Source organism: Lepidochelys olivacea (genome assembly GCF_965140295.1).
Source record: "Lepidochelys olivacea isolate rLepOli2 genome assembly, chromosome: 2".
NCBI classification, from domain to species: Eukaryota; Metazoa; Chordata; order Testudines; family Cheloniidae; genus Lepidochelys; species Lepidochelys olivacea.
In genome coordinates, this window is record NC_140412.1 from 142,699,333 (window position 1) to 142,717,548 (window position 18,216).

The 18,216-nt window shown below is 41.5% G+C and overlaps 1 protein-coding gene across 1 annotated transcript; it reads right to left on the minus strand.

The window, feature by feature from the left end:
* Positions 1–5,318: 5,318 nt before the first annotated feature.
* Positions 5,319–18,196, minus strand: CCT5 (chaperonin containing TCP1 subunit 5). Its single transcript, XM_084619508.1, has 11 exons — positions 17,992–18,196; positions 14,084–14,144; positions 13,825–13,989; positions 13,170–13,368; positions 11,044–11,236; positions 10,657–10,806; positions 10,208–10,327; positions 9,570–9,755; positions 8,393–8,530; positions 6,334–6,514; positions 5,319–5,608 (listed from the first exon to the last, which is right to left on the minus strand). Exons 1-11 carry the CDS (start codon positions 18,094–18,096, stop codon positions 5,481–5,483), a joined length of 1,626 nt encoding a protein of 541 aa, XP_084475634.1. The 5' UTR covers positions 18,097–18,196; the 3' UTR covers positions 5,319–5,480.
* Positions 18,197–18,216: the final 20 nt, after the last annotated feature.

Below are 18,216 nucleotides of genomic sequence, written 5' to 3' on the forward strand. Positions count from 1 at the left end.
TGGAACTTGAAAGTTAGGCACCACGATGCTCAGCATTGTAACGCCTAAGTCCCTTTGTGGGTCCCACCCACAATGAGTATAGACAAATGTTAAACTGCCTCATCTCTTTTCACTGTCCAAGATAAATGAAATGCACAGCATCATAGAGAAGAAATTACTTTAATTTTTCACTTTAATACTGACCTGAATCTGACACCATTCCATTATTAAAACAGTATTCTAATTGTGTTTTTAAAGGGGGTGGTTTTGGAATATTACAAACTAATTTAAAAACATTACACAACTTCCAATTAATTCAAAAAATGATTAAGTTGTGTTGTGATGAAATAAAGGCAGACCTGCAACTAATGATCAGACTGGTGTTCTTCCAGGTTTAATCCTGCAGTCATTGTGCATATAAAATTCTTAATGGGAACTGCATGCAAGTAGGGGCAGGAAGGTCAGGCAACCAGGAGCAAAATGATCAAGAAAAGTTTGTCAGTACATTGCTGACAGGCCCACGTGGAGTTTACATTTCCATAACCTTAACAGGGTTTGATTGTTAGGATTATACTTGTTGGTAAAGCATGAGTAGGAACTATAACCCAATTCTGGTTGTGAAATGAACTTTTTAAAGTAGAGTTTGATTCTGGAAAGAAACAAGACAAAAGTTGTTGTCAATGTATTTCTGTTCTATAGTGTGTATGATGGGTCCACTCAGAGGGGAGTCATGGAGTTATACTGCTCCCTGCAGGTCTAATGGTAGCTCTTTTTCATGTTCACATTGAAAAAATTGGTGCAGGCATAGCACTATGTATATGTAAGGTTAAGGTTCAGATTTTAATCACTAGTCAAAGACTTCAGAATCACAGCAACATAACTGAGCATGTGGACACTCAGCATTATATAGAACTTTAAATGTACAAAACATAGCTCCCATTGACATTAATTGCAGCCGTGGATGCTCAACACTCCTGCAAATTGTGTACTCCAGGAAATGAGGGCACCCTTGTCTCCTGTTTCTCTCACTTTCCGCAAGTGGGTCCTGTGGGAGGGTGCTCCCCACCCACACCTCACCCCTGGCCCTCCAGAATTCCCCCTTAGTACCCTGCCCGACGAGCCTCCCTGTCTGTCCCCACCTGACCTGGCTGCATGACATTCAGCTGGTCCACCTCTGCACTGCACCCAGACAACATCTGAACGCACTCATGCTTCACACCATCCACTTTCTTGCCCTTGTGTCCCACCCTGACATAAAATGGCAGGACCTGTTGTCACCTAAGGAGGGTGAGGAACCCTGGAGGGCCCTCCAGGAATACTAGCTGGCAGTGCTTTCATGGAGCCGTGAGTACAGTCATGTACCTGCTGTGGTTCATGAACTCACCCGACAACTATCCCTTTTGCAGGAAGAGGGAGATTTCTGTATGGTGTATCAGGTTGCAGCACCTCTTCCAGGTCCTCCAGACCCTCTTGCTGAGATTCTGGCTTCACTTTTCCCTGCATCATCTGATTTCTACAGACCCCATCTGTGGTCCCACAAAGTCACGGGACCTCCTCACAGCTTCCTCCATGGTGGCCATCTACCATATATGGAGGAGGAAGCGGGATGGGGGTGAGTACTTTGCAACCGTGGGGCCTGTTTCCATTCCCTTGCTCTAGCACATCTCCTGGCAGAGTTCCTCTGGGCAGTTCTCACTGACTCCCTAAAAGCCTTTGAGGGACAGTGGGCTCTGTCTGGGGTTCTCTTGTAGGTGTCCCCTTCTGGTTTGTTGATTTTTAAACTTTGACCTCACTCATGTTGCTATTTTCTCCTTTGTTGTCCTCCATAATCAATCTGGACTAGTGGTTCCTCTCCCTTGGTTGAGGGGAAGGACCTTTAGTTTGGGGTAGGCCCAGACTCAGCTGTACCAGTACTTCAGATAGTATGTAACTGATTCATTCCCAGAGCAGAGTCCAGTCTGTGCACTGAATGAGGCAGTGGGTCTTGTGGAAAAATTTGTACGTGATCATGTAATTAAAGTCATACTGCACACACACTGGTAAACTTAACTGGCATTTCTTAACTTTTTCTAACATTTTCAATGTAATTTTCTAAATTAAAAAAACAAAACAATAAAAATAAAATTCTGTTTTGTGGAACCCTATTGAGCCCGTGTGTGTTTTCAGAAGGGTTGGAACCTTTAGATTCACTGCACAGACCCCTGCCACTTGAACTAAAGGAATAATTGATAGGTCATCCTCCACGTACGCCAGCATTAGAAGAGGGAGAGACAGACTGTGCCTGTGGGTTTCACAGATACTTGCTGACAGCAGAGGAATGATGAGACACAGGAATCTTCAGTTCCATTCCAGGCTCTGTAGTGTAGTCCCAGCATCCTAGTCCAGCCAGCCACTCTCCCCTCCACAAAGGATCCTTTTCCAAATCTCACACCTCCCCACCAAAACCTGTGGCTCTTTCCTCTTTTGCATTCAAAGCAGTTAACTTCCTCCTCCATAGCGGCTGTGTCATCAGGGAAAGCACTGACAAGTGAGAGCCCCCAAGCAGCCCACAGCTGCAACTGCAGGGAAAAAGTCCTGCTCAGCACAAATGGAAGCTTTAGGGAATTTAGCTGCCAAGCTCCCCCATCACCCCGAGAATGTGTGAACTGCAATTTTTCGAACACATATCACGTGGCCAAATTTAGGTGAACTTTCACAGGCATGGCAAAAGCCCTGCTCTGGGGCCTGGAAGTGCTAGAGCATCTCAAAGAAAAGTTTTCCACAATTTAACATGGGCAAAAATGTACTAATCTCTAACCTTGTTCTTGGAAACTGCTGAACAGTTTTGTCTGAAATTTTCCAGAGATATCCAGCCTGAGGCTGACACCTGGCTTGGAAAATTTCACTCTGAAGAGTTGAAGTTTGGCAGAGTTTAAGCAACTGAACACAGGATCTTATAATGGGAAGTATCAGCCCTGCCTATAATAGCTTTTGAGTACAGAAACACACAGTAAGCGAGGAGACAATCTCCAGACAATAATACAACATAAAAGAAACTCCACTCTAATCCTATGATTCACAACCCATTTTGCTGGAGCTCTCTCCACCCCTACCTTCCAAAGGCTGCGTAGATGGCTGAGACACTTATGTGAACTAGCTCCACTATTCTATTTTCTCTCACCTGTTAATAGTTTGGGAGGAAAGAGGATTTGAGGGCTTTAATTTCTTTTGCCATCATCCTCCTCCCCCCCACTTCATGGCGCATCATTCCCCAAAAACTAAACACGTTGCCCATGTATGGGAGCTGACATAAGTTCTGTAGCAAAAAAAAGGGGAGCTTGAAGGTAGCTGCTCCTATATCTATCTGCTGCACCAGAATCCGGCAGAGGCACCAAGCTAGCACTTTGCATGCAACTATGGAAACATGGTAGCAGGGCAGGGCCCATGAATGATCCCATAACTTTTGGCAGCCCTAATGCTCAGGCAGATTGTGGTGGCCCCCCACAGCACAATTACATGGTAACTATTGTAATGGATGCATACAGTTAACACGGGTGAGTTAGGAAACTAGAAACTGAATTTCCCTATTAAAGTCTCAACTAAAATTTTAGGGTATTTGATTTTTTTTTTTTTTTAAATACAATTTGATGTTAATCTGTTTGAACTTGAGTCAACAACTCAATCCTTCCTATAGAATTACACATTTAAAAAAATCTATTTAGCAGGTAGGCACCACTGATAAGGTCTTTTAGATATTAGCTTACACCTTTTGAGATTTAACACACAAATAACTTACAGTGGAATAGTAACTTGCCAGCCATTTCTCATTTAAGGTCTTCTGAGCAATTTAATTGTACCATTCTCAATATACTATATAGTACTGGAGCCCTTTTGAAACAAGTATATCGTGAAATGACAGCTAAGATATTTCTGTGAAACTATAGTGGGGCTGTTTTGAGAATTTTTGAAATTGCCCAGAATCCCCACTTCTCAATGTTTACACTATAAATAGCTGAAGCAGTGTAGATTATTCTTCAGTATGTCACTTTCCATAGCAGAGAACTCTTCTGTGCAGTTGGAGCACATGGAAGTTGAAGTTCAGTTTTACTTCATTTATTAGAAATTGGTGACATGCTCAATTATTAGGAAGTAGCTTTTGAACTTTGTGGTTTAAATTTCTCAAGTGAAAGAATTTAAACTTTCCTTCTTAAACTGCAGTAAAACACTGCCCTTGGGTCTCCACTGGGTTTTATCATGTTAGTCTTTAGTTTCTCCTCTGAGGTGGTCTTTCATCATGTGTCAGCATTCAACGGTATGTCTACACAGGGATAAAAATCCATGGCTGGCCAGTCAGCTGACAGGCTCAGGCTGAAAAACTGCTATGTAGATATTTGGGCCCGGGCTGCAGCTTGAGCTCTGGGACCCTGGGAGGGTGGAGAGTCCCAGAGCTGACTCCAGCCTGAGCTCAACCATCTACACAACAACTCTTAGTTCCGCAGCCCAAGTCATCTGACCTGGGCCAACCACAGCCATGCTGTGGGTCTTTTATCCCTGTCTAGCTGTAGCTACAGCTGGCGACAATAGGAGGTAGCACTAATCATTATGACAATGATCACAAGTTGTCATTAAAAATGAAATACTGTTAAATAAAAGCAGCTAAAACTACTGGTTTAGAGAATAATAAAAATTAAATGCTCACATAAGGGAAATATATGCTTCAGTGCTTTGATGAATTAGGGGTCTTTGTAGCCGGTCTGTTTTAAAGCTTCTAAGTAGTTTTATTCAGCAAAGCACTTTAACATGTGCAATTTTCAGCACGAGTAGTCCCAATTACTAAAGTTAAGCACAGATTGAAGTGCTTTGCTGAAACTGAGCCAAAATAAAGATAACAAATAAAGTAGTCCAATTTAAGAGGAAAATGAAAGGAATGGACTTTCTACATGTCTAAAATACAGCTATTAGTAATAAAAAATTCTGCAACAAAACTGAAAATTAGGGAGGATGGGACAGTGTAAAATCAAATTTATCACGTGAACAAAGAATACTGCATTATTCGTTTGCATATTTAATTCCATACAAGACTCCATTTTTAAAGTTTATGTAAATTGACAGAGAATTTCCAGTCTGCTGCACTGAAGAGCTAGAGAATCCAGACCATTGGACAGTCAATGGAAAGAGATTCTGTCTACAGGCAACAGCAGGAGTCTGCTGCAGGGACAACGGATGAAGGGCCATAAATAATTTGAACAATGGAACATCTGAGCTACCTTTCTTGCCACATATCAGTATAAAAGGATGTATTTGCTAGGAAAAATGTAAGAACATACAATGATGCCACAAATAACTCTTGAAGCCACAACTGCTAAATGGCATTTTATTGTCTTCAACAACTAGCAGTTACAGTATCTAAAACAAAAAGAAAAGTTGTCAAGAAATAAATAGCTGAAGATGAACTGTTGAGATCTCACTAATTTTTGTTACTGCAGTGGCTCCATTACATTTTATTCCTTGTTTTTCAGCCTTCATTCTTCAGATTCTCCAGGCCTACGAATATCATCAATCTTTAGAATCATTCTAACCATCTGAGTAGCCAGAGCAATCTGTTGCTTTTTACCAATTAAGGTTTCTATGACATGCTGTTTCTTCATATCTGTCAAAAGAGGGGAAATATTTAGACATCCCCCCCAAAATAAAAAATTAAAGACACACTAAAAGAGCCCGTAGAGCGCAAATCACATTTCAGATTTAAAATTCTACCACCATACAATCACACCCTTCTACCAAATCCCAGAATTTTGGTGTTATTCCCTTTCAGCTGTTTAGAGATTACAGTGAGGTATCATTACACATACTGAATCTATTTCCTTAAGTTAAGTATCCTCACACCTTCCTGTCAACTGTCTAAATGGGCCATCTTGATTATCACTACAGAAGTTGTTTTTTCCTGCTGATAATAGCTCATCTTAACTAATTAGCCTCTCACAGTTTGTATGGTAACTTCCAACGTGCGTGCGTGCGTCTCTCTTACTATATGTTCCTTTCTATGCATCTGATGAAGTGAGCTATAGCTCACGAAAGCTTATGCTCAAATAAATTGGTTAGTCTCTAAGGTGCCACAAGTACTCCTTTTCTTTTTTCTAAAAGCAAAGACAGTTCCAAGTCAAATTCTCACCTGAACTCATTCTACTTATGCCAAAATGTTTTGCTCATGTGGTGTAAAATTAAGGGTTTTTATTCCAAATTCTTCAAATATGAAGTACTAAGTGACTGCATTTTCCAAAGTCTTTGTAGCATGCACGGTAAGTCTACTATGGCTTTTTACATTTGCTGAGAAATGCCTTCCACAATATTCACAGTGTACCAAGGATTTCTTACCATTTGTTCCTTTGCGCAAACAATCGATCCCAAGAGCAGGATTGTTTTCTTTCACTTGCCTAGCTCGCACTTCAGTCATAGTCTGTATGGGATTCATTCCACTGTTTTCAGAAAGCGCAATGGGAATGACTTCTAGGGCATCAGCAAAAGCCCTCATAGCATACTGTTCCAAAGAGGGGCACTAGAAGAGTACAGGCTTATATTAGACTGTTGGAAAAACCAGGTTACCACACTAAAACAGTGAAAGAATTTATCCATATACAATAGATACAAGTGTTCCTTAAAAACATGGTCCACCCTACCCAACAGGATGTTTATATGTGGTGCCAAAGTACTTATATGCATAATACATCCTACATCAGTCTTAAGGACAAATGGCTTGTCTACATGATAAGCCATTTCACTGTGTGAATCTACAATGCATCAGCTGGCTGCTCAGTAACTCATCACATAGACCCTGCTACATTAAAAGTCCTGGCATGAAATGGTGGGAGTGACTGCAATTTGATTATCATATTGAAATGAGGGTCTAGGGGTAGGGGATGGAGTCATGTGACACTGAATGCCTCATCTACAACCACAGTCTCCATTCCAGGGGCTGCACATTGTGACCTGGCTAAAGGTTACATCCTTTTAAAGCCAAACCCTAAGATCTGTACTTGAATTCAGACATGACTTTGATATGTTTAAGTTGCCCCATTTCATCTTTCAAAAGACAATTTTAGTATTGCAAAAGGAACATCACTGATAACACTACATCAATCTGGAAAGGCCGCTAGCAATCCAATGGAAAATTTCACAGTATCATTTAATCAGTAACCACAAAGTAGTTTACTAAAGCACAACAGCTTTTCTTCTTCTACTTTGCTTTCCTATGCTGAAGCAGCAGCAGTTACTATGTGAAAAACTATGTATAGTTTTTCAGAAACTATACGACACTGTGCATAAGTGAAAGCATGAAATTCCTTAGCATACACTTGTTTTGCAAAAAGAAAAGGAGTACTTGTGGCACCTTAGAGACTAACCAATTTATTTGAGCATGAGCTTTCGTGAGCTACAGCTCACTTCATCGGATGCATACCGTGGAAACTGCAGCAGACTTTATATACACACAGAGAATATGAAACAATACCTCCTCCCACCCCACTGTCCTGCTGGTAATAGCTTATCTAAAGTGATCATCAGGTTGGGCCATTTCCAGCACAAATCCAGGTTCTCTCACCCTCCACCCCCCCACACACAAATTCACTCTCCTGCTGGTGATAGCCCATCCAAAGTGACAACTCTTTACACAATGTGCATGATAATCAAGTTGGGCCATTTCCTGCACAAATCCAGGTTCTCTCACCCCCTCCCAAAAACCACACACACAAACTCACTCTCCTGCTGGTAATAGCTCATCCAAAGTGACCACTCTCCCTACAATGTGCATGATAATCAAGGTGGGCCATTTCCAGCACAAATCCAGGTTTTCCACACACCCCCCACCCCCATACACACACAAACTCACTCTCCTGCTGGTAAGCTACCAGCAGGAGAGTGAGTTTGTGTGTGTATGGGGGTGGGGGGGTGAGAAAACCTGGATTTGTGCTGGAAATGGCCCACCTTGATTATCATGCACATTGTGTAAAGAGTTGTCACTTTGGATGGGCTATCACCAGCAGGAGAGTGAATTTGTGTGGGGGGGGTGGAGGGTGAGAAAACCTGGATTTGTGCTGGAAATGGCCCAACCTGATGATCACTTTAGATAAGCTATTACCAGCAGGACAGTTGGGTGGGAGGAGGTATTGTTTCATATTCTCTGTGTATATATAAAGTCTGCTGCAGTTTCCACGGTATGCATCCGATGAAGTGAGCTGTAGCTCACGAAAGCTCATGCTCAAATAAATTGGTTAGTCTCTAAGGTGCCACAAGTACTCCTTTTCTTTTTGCGAATACAGACTAACACGGCTGTTACTCTGAAACTTGTTTTGCAGTTACAGATACTAAAGGCTGATGTTTTCCTTGAGCAGGAGAATGATGAAAAAGGTTGTTTGTTTGGTTTTTTTTTTTTTTTTACCTTATCTGCTGTTTCACTAACTGCCAAAGCACAAGAGATCTCGGCAGCACCTCCTCCATACACAATGCGGTTATCACGAACCAGGTTCCGGATTACACACAAGGCATCATGAAGAGATCGTTTTGCTTCTTCGATTATCTTGAATTTTAGAATATAACAAGTTATGTTACAGTATGTAAAGTTAGGAGAGTCCTGAAAATCTTACTTCATCAAGGTTTCCTAATACAAAATCAGAAACTCCACACAGCCAAGTAATATCTGAATAGAAATCTGTTGTTGTAATGACCTAGATTTTTTTAATTCACTGTTTTCATGAACCTTTACATTTTGAAATAATCAACTTTTCAATACTTAGAAATTGCACATGCACATTTTAAAGATTTTTCAACCCTTCACTTGGATGATCAAATTGCGTTTCAAGCCTGGGGTATTTCCAAGATAAAAACAAGGCTTTTTACACTAAAATATTTATGGTTCATACTTCAGAAAGTCCACTTAATAGCTTGATGCATTTTATTTTTTTTTAAAAAGTTAAGCAAACATCAAAAAGTTTTTTTTTTTTTTTTAAAAGATTACAAATCTATTTTTAACTCTTTATTTGCACCCTCTCAGTTTTCCCCTTTTTCTTATGCTTTTGGCTCCAAATAGGACTTAAGTACCAGCAGGATAAGAGCAACACACTAGACACCAACCGATTTAATGCAAAGTTTTGAAATTTTGTTTTGCTGTACAGGAGATACCATTCTTATCTAAAGGTCAGGCCAAGACTTACAGATGAAGATTAGATATCTACTGCTATGTGAAAATGAGTAAGAACCTGATCCTCCAAATTATTCATATCATTTTATTCACATGAGCAGTCCATTAAAAGTAAAAGGGATTAGGCACAAGAGTAAAGTTACTCGTAGAGCATGATAACAAACAATCATCAGTTTTACTCAACACCAAACAAAGTGATTCTTGTGGTACTTTGCACAGCGAGTTGCCACTCTTAACTAGCAATCACTGTTGGCTATCCCAGTCAGGTGGACTACAGATTTATTCACTCCCTCTAGCCACACTTCAGATAAGACAGTACAACACTGAGGCTTCTTTTGGATGCACCTGCTGATTTTGCAAGCTGATAGAATTAGCAGGAGACATGATCAAACTCTCATTTACATATTGAGCATCTCACCATCTTATTTCCTCCTCTAATGAAGATGGTCACAGCTCTGGAATTCTGACATTGCTCAATGACAAGCATTTTATCCTTTGTTGTTCCAAATGAGATCTCCCTGACAATGCCAGCAAAGCCTAGTTTCTCAGACGTGAGTTCGCAGAAACGAGGAACGATGCGCCCTCCAGTTGCAATGGCAATCAACTACAAGTTAAAAAAACAAAACAAAACCAGTCATTTTGAAAAGAATTTTTTCTCAAGGGTTTTTTATTGTGGGACATGGATGGAAGAAGGCCAGCTTATGGACTAGACTCTGAAATGGACACTTCCCCTCCTTCAGAGTATTTCAGGGAACCAGTTGCTTCTGCAGAGCAAGGAATGACATTTTAAATGTGGAGTCTTAGGTCACCTTTCTGTAACCCATCACACTTTTTTAGCTCAATTTTAACTCCCATCCTTCAGTTATTATTTGTATTGGGGTAGTGTCTAGAGGATTCAATTGTGGATCATGGCCCCATTCACAGTGGGCCCTTTTCACAAGTGATATTTTACAATCAGTGATTTAGACTCGTATATATTAGTTGTGCTGCTCTCCTCCTGAAAGCCAGAGCTTCTGAAGTGATCATGTGTTAGAAGTCCGAGAGAAGTTTACTTACTTCTATTTCAGGTCCGCCAACCCAACGAACAGCAGGTAGCTCATTCTGAAGCAGTAAGTGATTTGCCTCATCATCAAACCCCCACTGGCAAATAGCTAGGTTTGCACCAGTGTCTTTAATCTGAAAACAATTCCAATATATGTTGCTAAGTTAAAAGCAATACAATGCATTTAATTTGAACCCACAAGTACCAAAATACAGTGGATACAAAGGATGACCCATAAAGACACTAACCATGGAGCTGAATTTCAAAATAGTCTGTTAATTAATTACAGCTATTTTTTTTGAATAGTTTGTCATTCAGTTGTAACTTTTTAAAAGTATATGTATGCAAACAGGTCTGCTTCTTTCGAGACTACTGGTCAAATCATACATGAAAAGCAAAATATTTCACTCTTATATACACTGGGGAAAAGTCATCAGGGATAAATACGTTTATAAACTCTAACCTGTTTTATCATCTCTTCAAATTTCTCCTTTTCATATTTCTGCAGTGCCTTGTAATCTTCCACGGATGTTACATCAAGCTTGTGCTTGGTTTTAGGCTTAGGTGGCTCAAATGGACAAGTGAGAATTGCAATTTTAGCATCTTTAACTTCCTACATGTTAAAATAAAGTTTAAGATTAATTATTTTGACCTCAAAAATATTTGCACTCTCTCTCCCCCGCCCAACCCCATACTAATAAAGCTATTTTTTCTACAAGCTAGGAAAGAGCAACTTCTATTTTAGAATACATGAGAGGTGTTCAGAGACAGTAGTTAGAGGGGCAAAGAAAAGTTCCTTGATGATTTAATAAAGCTTAACATACAGACACTCCAGAAAAGACTAACTCACTTTAGGCATCTGTGGATGGCTGAAATCTTTATCCACAATCACTCCTTTGACCAACTGGGTATCTTCCAGTCTCCCTCCCACTTTGCCTTGTACTTTGATTAGCTCAAAATCAACATCTTTGCGTTCCATATCAGCCACCGTCAGTACAGCATTGACAGCGATTTCTGCCATTTGTCTGTTGCAACGATTAATTCTAAATTTAAGCAAAATGTAATGAAGTTAGTTAAGATTGTTTAAGACATCCCCCCAAGAGAACAACTGTCCTAATAGAGAACAAACATTATTTGAGCACTGAATGTTTGTTCATTGTAGGAAGATGGGAGAAGAGGAGAAAAAGGAAGTTAAACTATAAAACAGGAGACAAAGACCTGAATATGTCTGCCTGTGTAGTGGAGACGGACACCTCTTCTTGGATATGTTACCAAGAAGCAGATTTGGGCTCTCACACTTAACTGATTACAAGTGAGTTATAACCAATGAATGACCTATAGGCTGCATGCCAAACAACATGCAAGGTACATCTTGGAAAGGACCTCTTTTAACGTGCTTACATATACTTGGTATACTGGTGCATGCTATAGACAACTGGTGCTGGACCATATGTAGATTTTTGGTTGCATAGAAGAAGTTAAATTCTAGATTAATCTTTAAGATTAAAGCAAAATGGTTTGACTATATCCACTTTAATATGCCCCAAAGACAGGGGGAGGAGAGAGTTGCCTCCAACTACGACACTAATTGAACAGTTTTCTGAGAGACCTGAAACGTTCCTTAGTGTAAGACAAGCAGCAAATGTCACAGAGTTAACTGAAAAAACCAAGTGTTTTTTGAAACTTTCTTTATAGTGCCATTGTTCTACCTGCCCTCCATTAAGAACAAAACAAACAGTAAAAAGAAGAGTACTACTTGCGGCACCTCAGAGACTAACCAATTTATCTGAAATAGTGTTAATCAGACTTACAGTTAAGTCAAGCATCACTAGTAGCTTTTCCTTTGTTCCAATAGTGACAGGAAGGAACAAGTGGATTACTTTTGTTTTAAAAAGAAAAGGAGGACTTGTGGCACCTCAGAGACTAACCAATTTATTTGAGCATGAGAAGATAACTCACACCTACTATCTTAAAGGGAACTGAGAAAAACCGTCAATGGTCAATTGATCTGTTGAATACTTGTTGATGCATCATGCTGGGTTACCCTAGACTGTGTTTCTTAACTAGGGGGTCATGAACGGCAATGGAGGGGTCATGAACATTTATTAAGTCTAAAGCAAAGGACATCTCACTCTCCCCTCCCCGTCCCCATTACCTTTCAAGGTTAAATACTCTTCGTCAGCCTCTCAATACACACACAAGTTATATAAGCTTATTATCGTCATCACTGATATAAATTAAATGTAAGGAGGTAGTGGAAAAACTTTGACTTCAAAAAAAGGGGCGGCACACCTGAAAAGGTTGAGAGGCTGTCACCTAAAATGCCTGCACCACTTTGGGCTGGTCTACTGACAAAAGGGGAAAACTATATTATGCCATCAAATCATTATCCCAGCAAATTAAAGAGCCACATTTCATTAATTAACCCATGATGAGTATCAAATTAACTACCTAAATACCATTTTACTATAGCCAAAAAAATAAGAGCAGTGACAGAGCAAATTAATAGAAGTAAAGGAGCAGATAAGGCTATAATAATATTAGCTATTTGTCACATGTGAAATCCATCTACTGTCATCTTTTCTTTAAGCAAACTATCATCTTTTAAAAGTGAGGGGAAACAACCACACAAATATATAAAGGGCAGTTAGGAAGCGTGGAAGTGGAAAAGAAAGGAATTAGACAGATAGCATAGAGGAATTTCTATTGCAGCTGCTTGTCACATGTCATCAAATCTGTAAAGAGAATGGTTTACTAATGTCTTCTCCTAAACTTGCTGCATCAGGGAGTTACAGAAGAGAAATTAACTGGCAATAAAAATAAAAAGTGACTTTAACTTTAAGGAAAAATTTCATTGACGAATGCAACAAATGTTATATTCCAGCTAAAAAAGTCAAACAACTGTAAAGGATTTTTTCCCCAAAATGCTTTCAAGTATGAAACTACATTAGTTAGGTTTTTCAAGTATAAACTTACACTTTAGAACCTAGAGTTGTCTTTGCAGTCTGGATAAGAGGTTCGCTGTTCTGTGGATCAACTGGAAAGCTGTCACTGATTTTGTCTAGATTCTCAATGGCAACGCGTGCAGCCTGTTCATAACCATCTGCTATTCGCATAGGGTGAATACCGCGATCTAACAACTGCTCAGCCTGTTCTAATAATGCACCAGCCAGAACTACAAAACAAAATAAAAACAAGGATTTACTTTCCTCCATCGATTTATTAAGTTATTTGATCTTGCAACACGTTCTTAGAACACGGAAAGTGTGTTTAACGGACTTGCCCCTGCAAGTTTACACTAATTTCTAAAATTCATCAACAGCGGTTGACCAATTATAGTGAGGAAACTACCCAATTATTGCTTTTTCTTAAGGAGTGAAGATGGAATTGGAAGAAAATTAAGATATGTGAAAAAATAAATACATGGATGCATTTTTAAAAACAAAAACAAACCACCCCCTTTCCCCAGACTTCTGATACAGAGCCCGCAATATGGGAGCTGCAAGAGGATTAAAATGCTAGCTACTCTACTAGGTTTGTTCGAGATGCTAATTGTTTATGTAGGGCCAACTCTTTAAATATTTTTTAAATAACCTAATTTCAGAGGTGACAGATTTGAAATGTCTCTTACCAACAACCCCTGTAGTTCCATCCCCAATCTCATCATCCTGCGATTTAGACAACTCTACCATAAGTTTAGCTATTTGATGATCCACATCCATCATACTTAGAATGGTGGCCCCATCATTCGTGACAGTCACCTCACCATCCTTGTCCACCATCATTTTATCAAGACCTAAAACAAGTGTTCAAAAAGTATACAAGTTATAAATAATAAAAGAAACCTTACCAAAAAAAAAAAGTTTTTAAACTTACATTCTCAAACTTACCATTGGGCCCCAGTGATGTTCTCAGTGTATTTGCCACAGCCTTTGCTGCCATTATATGAGACTATGAAACAAAAATGCAAACATAAATTCAGTCATTATGACACATCCTTAAAAATACAATGCTTTATTAGTAACACTAAGCAAATAAATAGTGAAAAAGAAAGTCCTTTGATTTTAGTTGTTTGCAGATACAGTTATGTGTGAGAGAAGATTAGGTGTTAGTGTTTTCAGGGCCATCAGTTAGCCAGTAGCAATTCCCATCTCCAATGTTTTCCATCGGTGCAAATATGAAAAAAACTGGCACGGGTAATAAAAAAGGCAAAGTAACTTCCCCCCCCCCCCAACCACCAAAAAAACCCAACAAAAACAGCATTAAATGGGGCTGAGATACAAAACAACTGCTACAAATGATTTTACTCCATTTCAAGCAGAAGTTAAACTAAATAAAAATGTATACTAAAATTATACCTAGATCAGGCAAATTGTGTGTGTTGAGATCGAGGGATGTGATCATCCCCCTCTATTCGACATTGGTGAGGCCTCATCTGGAGTACTGTGTCCAGTTTTGGGCCCCACACTACAAGGATGTGGATAAATTGGAAAGAGTCCAGAGAACGGCAACAAAAATGATTAGGGGTCTGGAACACATGACTTATGAGGAGAGGCTGAGGGAACTAGGATTGTTTAGTCTGCAGAAGAGAAGAATGAGGGGGGATTTGATAGCTGCTTTCAACTACCTGAGAGGTGGTTCCAGAGAGGATGGTTCTAGACTATTCTCAGTGGTAGAAGAGGACAGGACAAGGAGTAATGGTCTCAAGTTGCAGTGGGGGAGGTTTAGGTTGGATATTAGGAAAAACTTTTTCACTAGGAGGGTGGTGAAACACTGGAATGCGTTGCCTAGGGAGGTGGTGGAATCTTCTTCCTTAGAAGTTTTTAAGGTCGGGCTTGACAAAGCCCTGGCTGGGATGATTTAATTGGGGATTGGTCCTGCTTTTGAGCAGGGGGTTGGACTAGATGACCTTCTGGGGTCCCTTCCAACCCTGATATTCTATGATTCTATGATATATAAATATAGACCCCAACTTTACCTTCTGCACACCCACTAGCACGTGCATGCATTAAAGGCATTTGACTAGTGGGCTGGATCTTTGCCTGTGAACTCTAACTCTCTCATACAAAAGGGATGATCTGGGAAGGACTTTCGCCAGATAAAGGATTATTGACATTCAGTCATTCTTTAAAAATCCCTTGGCCTTTCAACATACCATTGGATTACTAGTATATCCAAACTGCTCACATTATCCACTAGGATAAAACAAGAGCATCCCATCTCTGCTGTTGCAAAACACCAAAAATCCTGGGTTTTTAAAATTATACTTTCCTTCTCTTTCAGTGATGCAACAGGTGAATTATTGAAATGCAACACATTTATTATTTGTGTTACCAAAGCACGTAGGAGCCCTAATAATGGACCAGTACCCCATTGTGCTATATACTGTAGAAACAAAAAAATACGGTCCCTATCCAATCATTTATAATCTAAGGACTGGTCTACTCTGAAAACTTTACCCGAGAGACATAATTATGCTGACCTAACCCTCAGTGTAGACAATACTAGGTCGATGGAAGAATTCCTCCATTTACCTACCACTTCTCAAGGAGGTAGATTAATTACAGCGATGGGACAACCCTTCTCGTCACCGTACACTGTATATGGGATGAAGTGCTACAGAGGCGCCGCTGTAGCATGGCAGCTGTGCCGCTGTAGCATTTTTAGTGTAGATGTACCCTAAGTACGAGACAAGAGCCAACAGATGGATATAGACAAGGGAGTTCATGTAAACAATGAGACGATACATGATCTCGCACACCAGCTGTCCAGTATTTCATAGGCAACATGGTAAAACAAAATTTTAGGTCTTTATAGTCCTGAAGTTTGGGCTATCGGGCATCTGAGTCGCATGCCCCGAAGTGTTGTACTGTAACTGCACCATGTAAACCCTGCTGGCGTGAGCTAAAAGGTACCTAATTCATGTTTCCAGGACTATGTTGATATGAACTGGGTACTTTTTAGTTTACACTACGTAGTTAAGTGCAATGCTATAGTGCACGGCAATTCACACCCCCATAATCCACATCTATGTAGACAAGCCCTTAGGAAGTAGGATCAGAAGGATAATGAGGTAGCTTTGAGAATGTTTATGAGGAGTGCTTCCCAAACGTGAGAGGCAGCATGAGAGAAAGCACAAAGGTGTTTGTTTGAAAAATGCAACAAGTGGGCAGTGGAGGCTGAAATCATGGGCTGATTGTAGGAGAATATGGACTGCTCAATAATCAATGACAGATAATAGGTAGCGTGACCATGAAACACCTTGAAAATTAAGACAAGTAGCTTATGTTTGAAGGGATTGAGAAGGGGGAGCCAGTAGAGGAACACAAAGAGAGGACTGACATGGTCAAAGCAACAGGTTAGGAAAATGATCTTTGCAACAGCATTCTGAATGGATGTGAACAGGACATAACTGCATCTGTCAAATCAGAGAAAAGAACGTTGCAGTAATCTAGATGCAAGATGACAAGAGCCTGGACAAGAATTTTAGTTGTGTGGATGGAGTAGAAAGGCCATATCTTAGCCATGTTAGCCAGAAAGAATTGGCAAGATTCACACACTGCCTGGATATGAATACAGAGGTCAAAGACAAAGCCCAGTTTAACGGCATAAGTGACAGGCAGGATGGTGGTGTTGTCTACAGTGACTGAAAAAGGAAGGAGCAGGGAGAACAGATTAGGAGTTATGTTATAGCCATATTCACCTGGAGCTGACAGCTAGATATGCATGAGATGTCAAAGAGAGGGGCCAAGATTTTAGCTTGGGCAGAAGGAGACAGGTTTGCTGCAGGCAGGTAAATGCGCGAGTTGTCAACATACATGTGGTCGTTTAATTTGTATTTGTGGATGAAATGGATTAACCAGAGGTAAGTTGTAAAGCGAAAGGAGAAAGGTACAGTGCCCTGTGGTCCCCTCCCCCCAAAAGTTGAAAGTGGGGGGAGGGTTGAAGAGCATTCTCCAAAGGACATGCTGAAGGAGTAGTTAGAGATCGGAGAAAAACCAAGAGAAAACAGAGTCCAGGAAGCCAAAGGAGGAAACATTTCAAGAGAAGGAGGGTGGTTAACTGTATCAAAAGCAGGTGACAGGTCAAAGAGAATGGGGATAACATCCTGGCTGTGAGCTCTGACATCATTAGAGACTCTGAGTGGGTTCAGTTGAGTGCAAGGCAGAGAAACTTGAACTGGAGGAAGCGGGCTGTAAACAACGTGCTCAATGCGGTTATTAGGTGGAAGGGAGACGGGACAATAACCGGGGCGAGGGGTTAAGACAGGGGAGACTAAAGCACGTTTGCACGGGGGGGTGGGGTGGGGGGGTTCAGCGCGTGAGAGATTTAAGGGAAGACGCAGACCGATGCTAGTTTAGTGACTCCGTGACAACAGGGCCCGGCCATGGCGTTTAACAAGGCACCCGGCGGATGCCGCCGCCGCCCCGCTCCATCCGCACCAGGAGCCAGCTCCGGGCAGCCTGGGGCGCTTCCGCAAAGGCTTCGCTGGGGCCGCGGCCGGGCCAGGCGGGGAGCCCCCGATGGGGCAGGCCTAAGAGCTCCGCGCCCGAGCCGGGTCACGGCTCCCCCCGCACCCGCCTGGCCTGGCCCGGCCCGGCCCGGGGGGGAGGGCGGGAGAGACACACAAAGGTCCGGCGGCTCCAGACCCTACAGGGGGAAGGGGGATTAGTGACCAACCGGGGGGCGGGGGGGAGAAATCGGGGGGTGGCGCGCTCTGATCCCGAGGTGGGGGAGGGGAAGCACATGGAGCCGGGGCTGGGAACCGGCGGTTCCCCGGTGGCGCATGCGCAGTTACCTTGAGTGCCTCCAGCCCCATGAGGCGGCTCTTGCGATCCTGGTCCTTGAGGATCAGGAAGGGCCGCCCGTACTCATCGAACGCGAGAGTCCCCATCGCCGACATGGTCCTGCCGCCACTGGGGCCGCACGCAGAGAGCCGCTCGGACACCAACCGACCGAGCACGAGCCGCGGCTGCTGCCCGCCACGCCCAATTGCAACGTAACGTGATGGGCGGGAGATGCC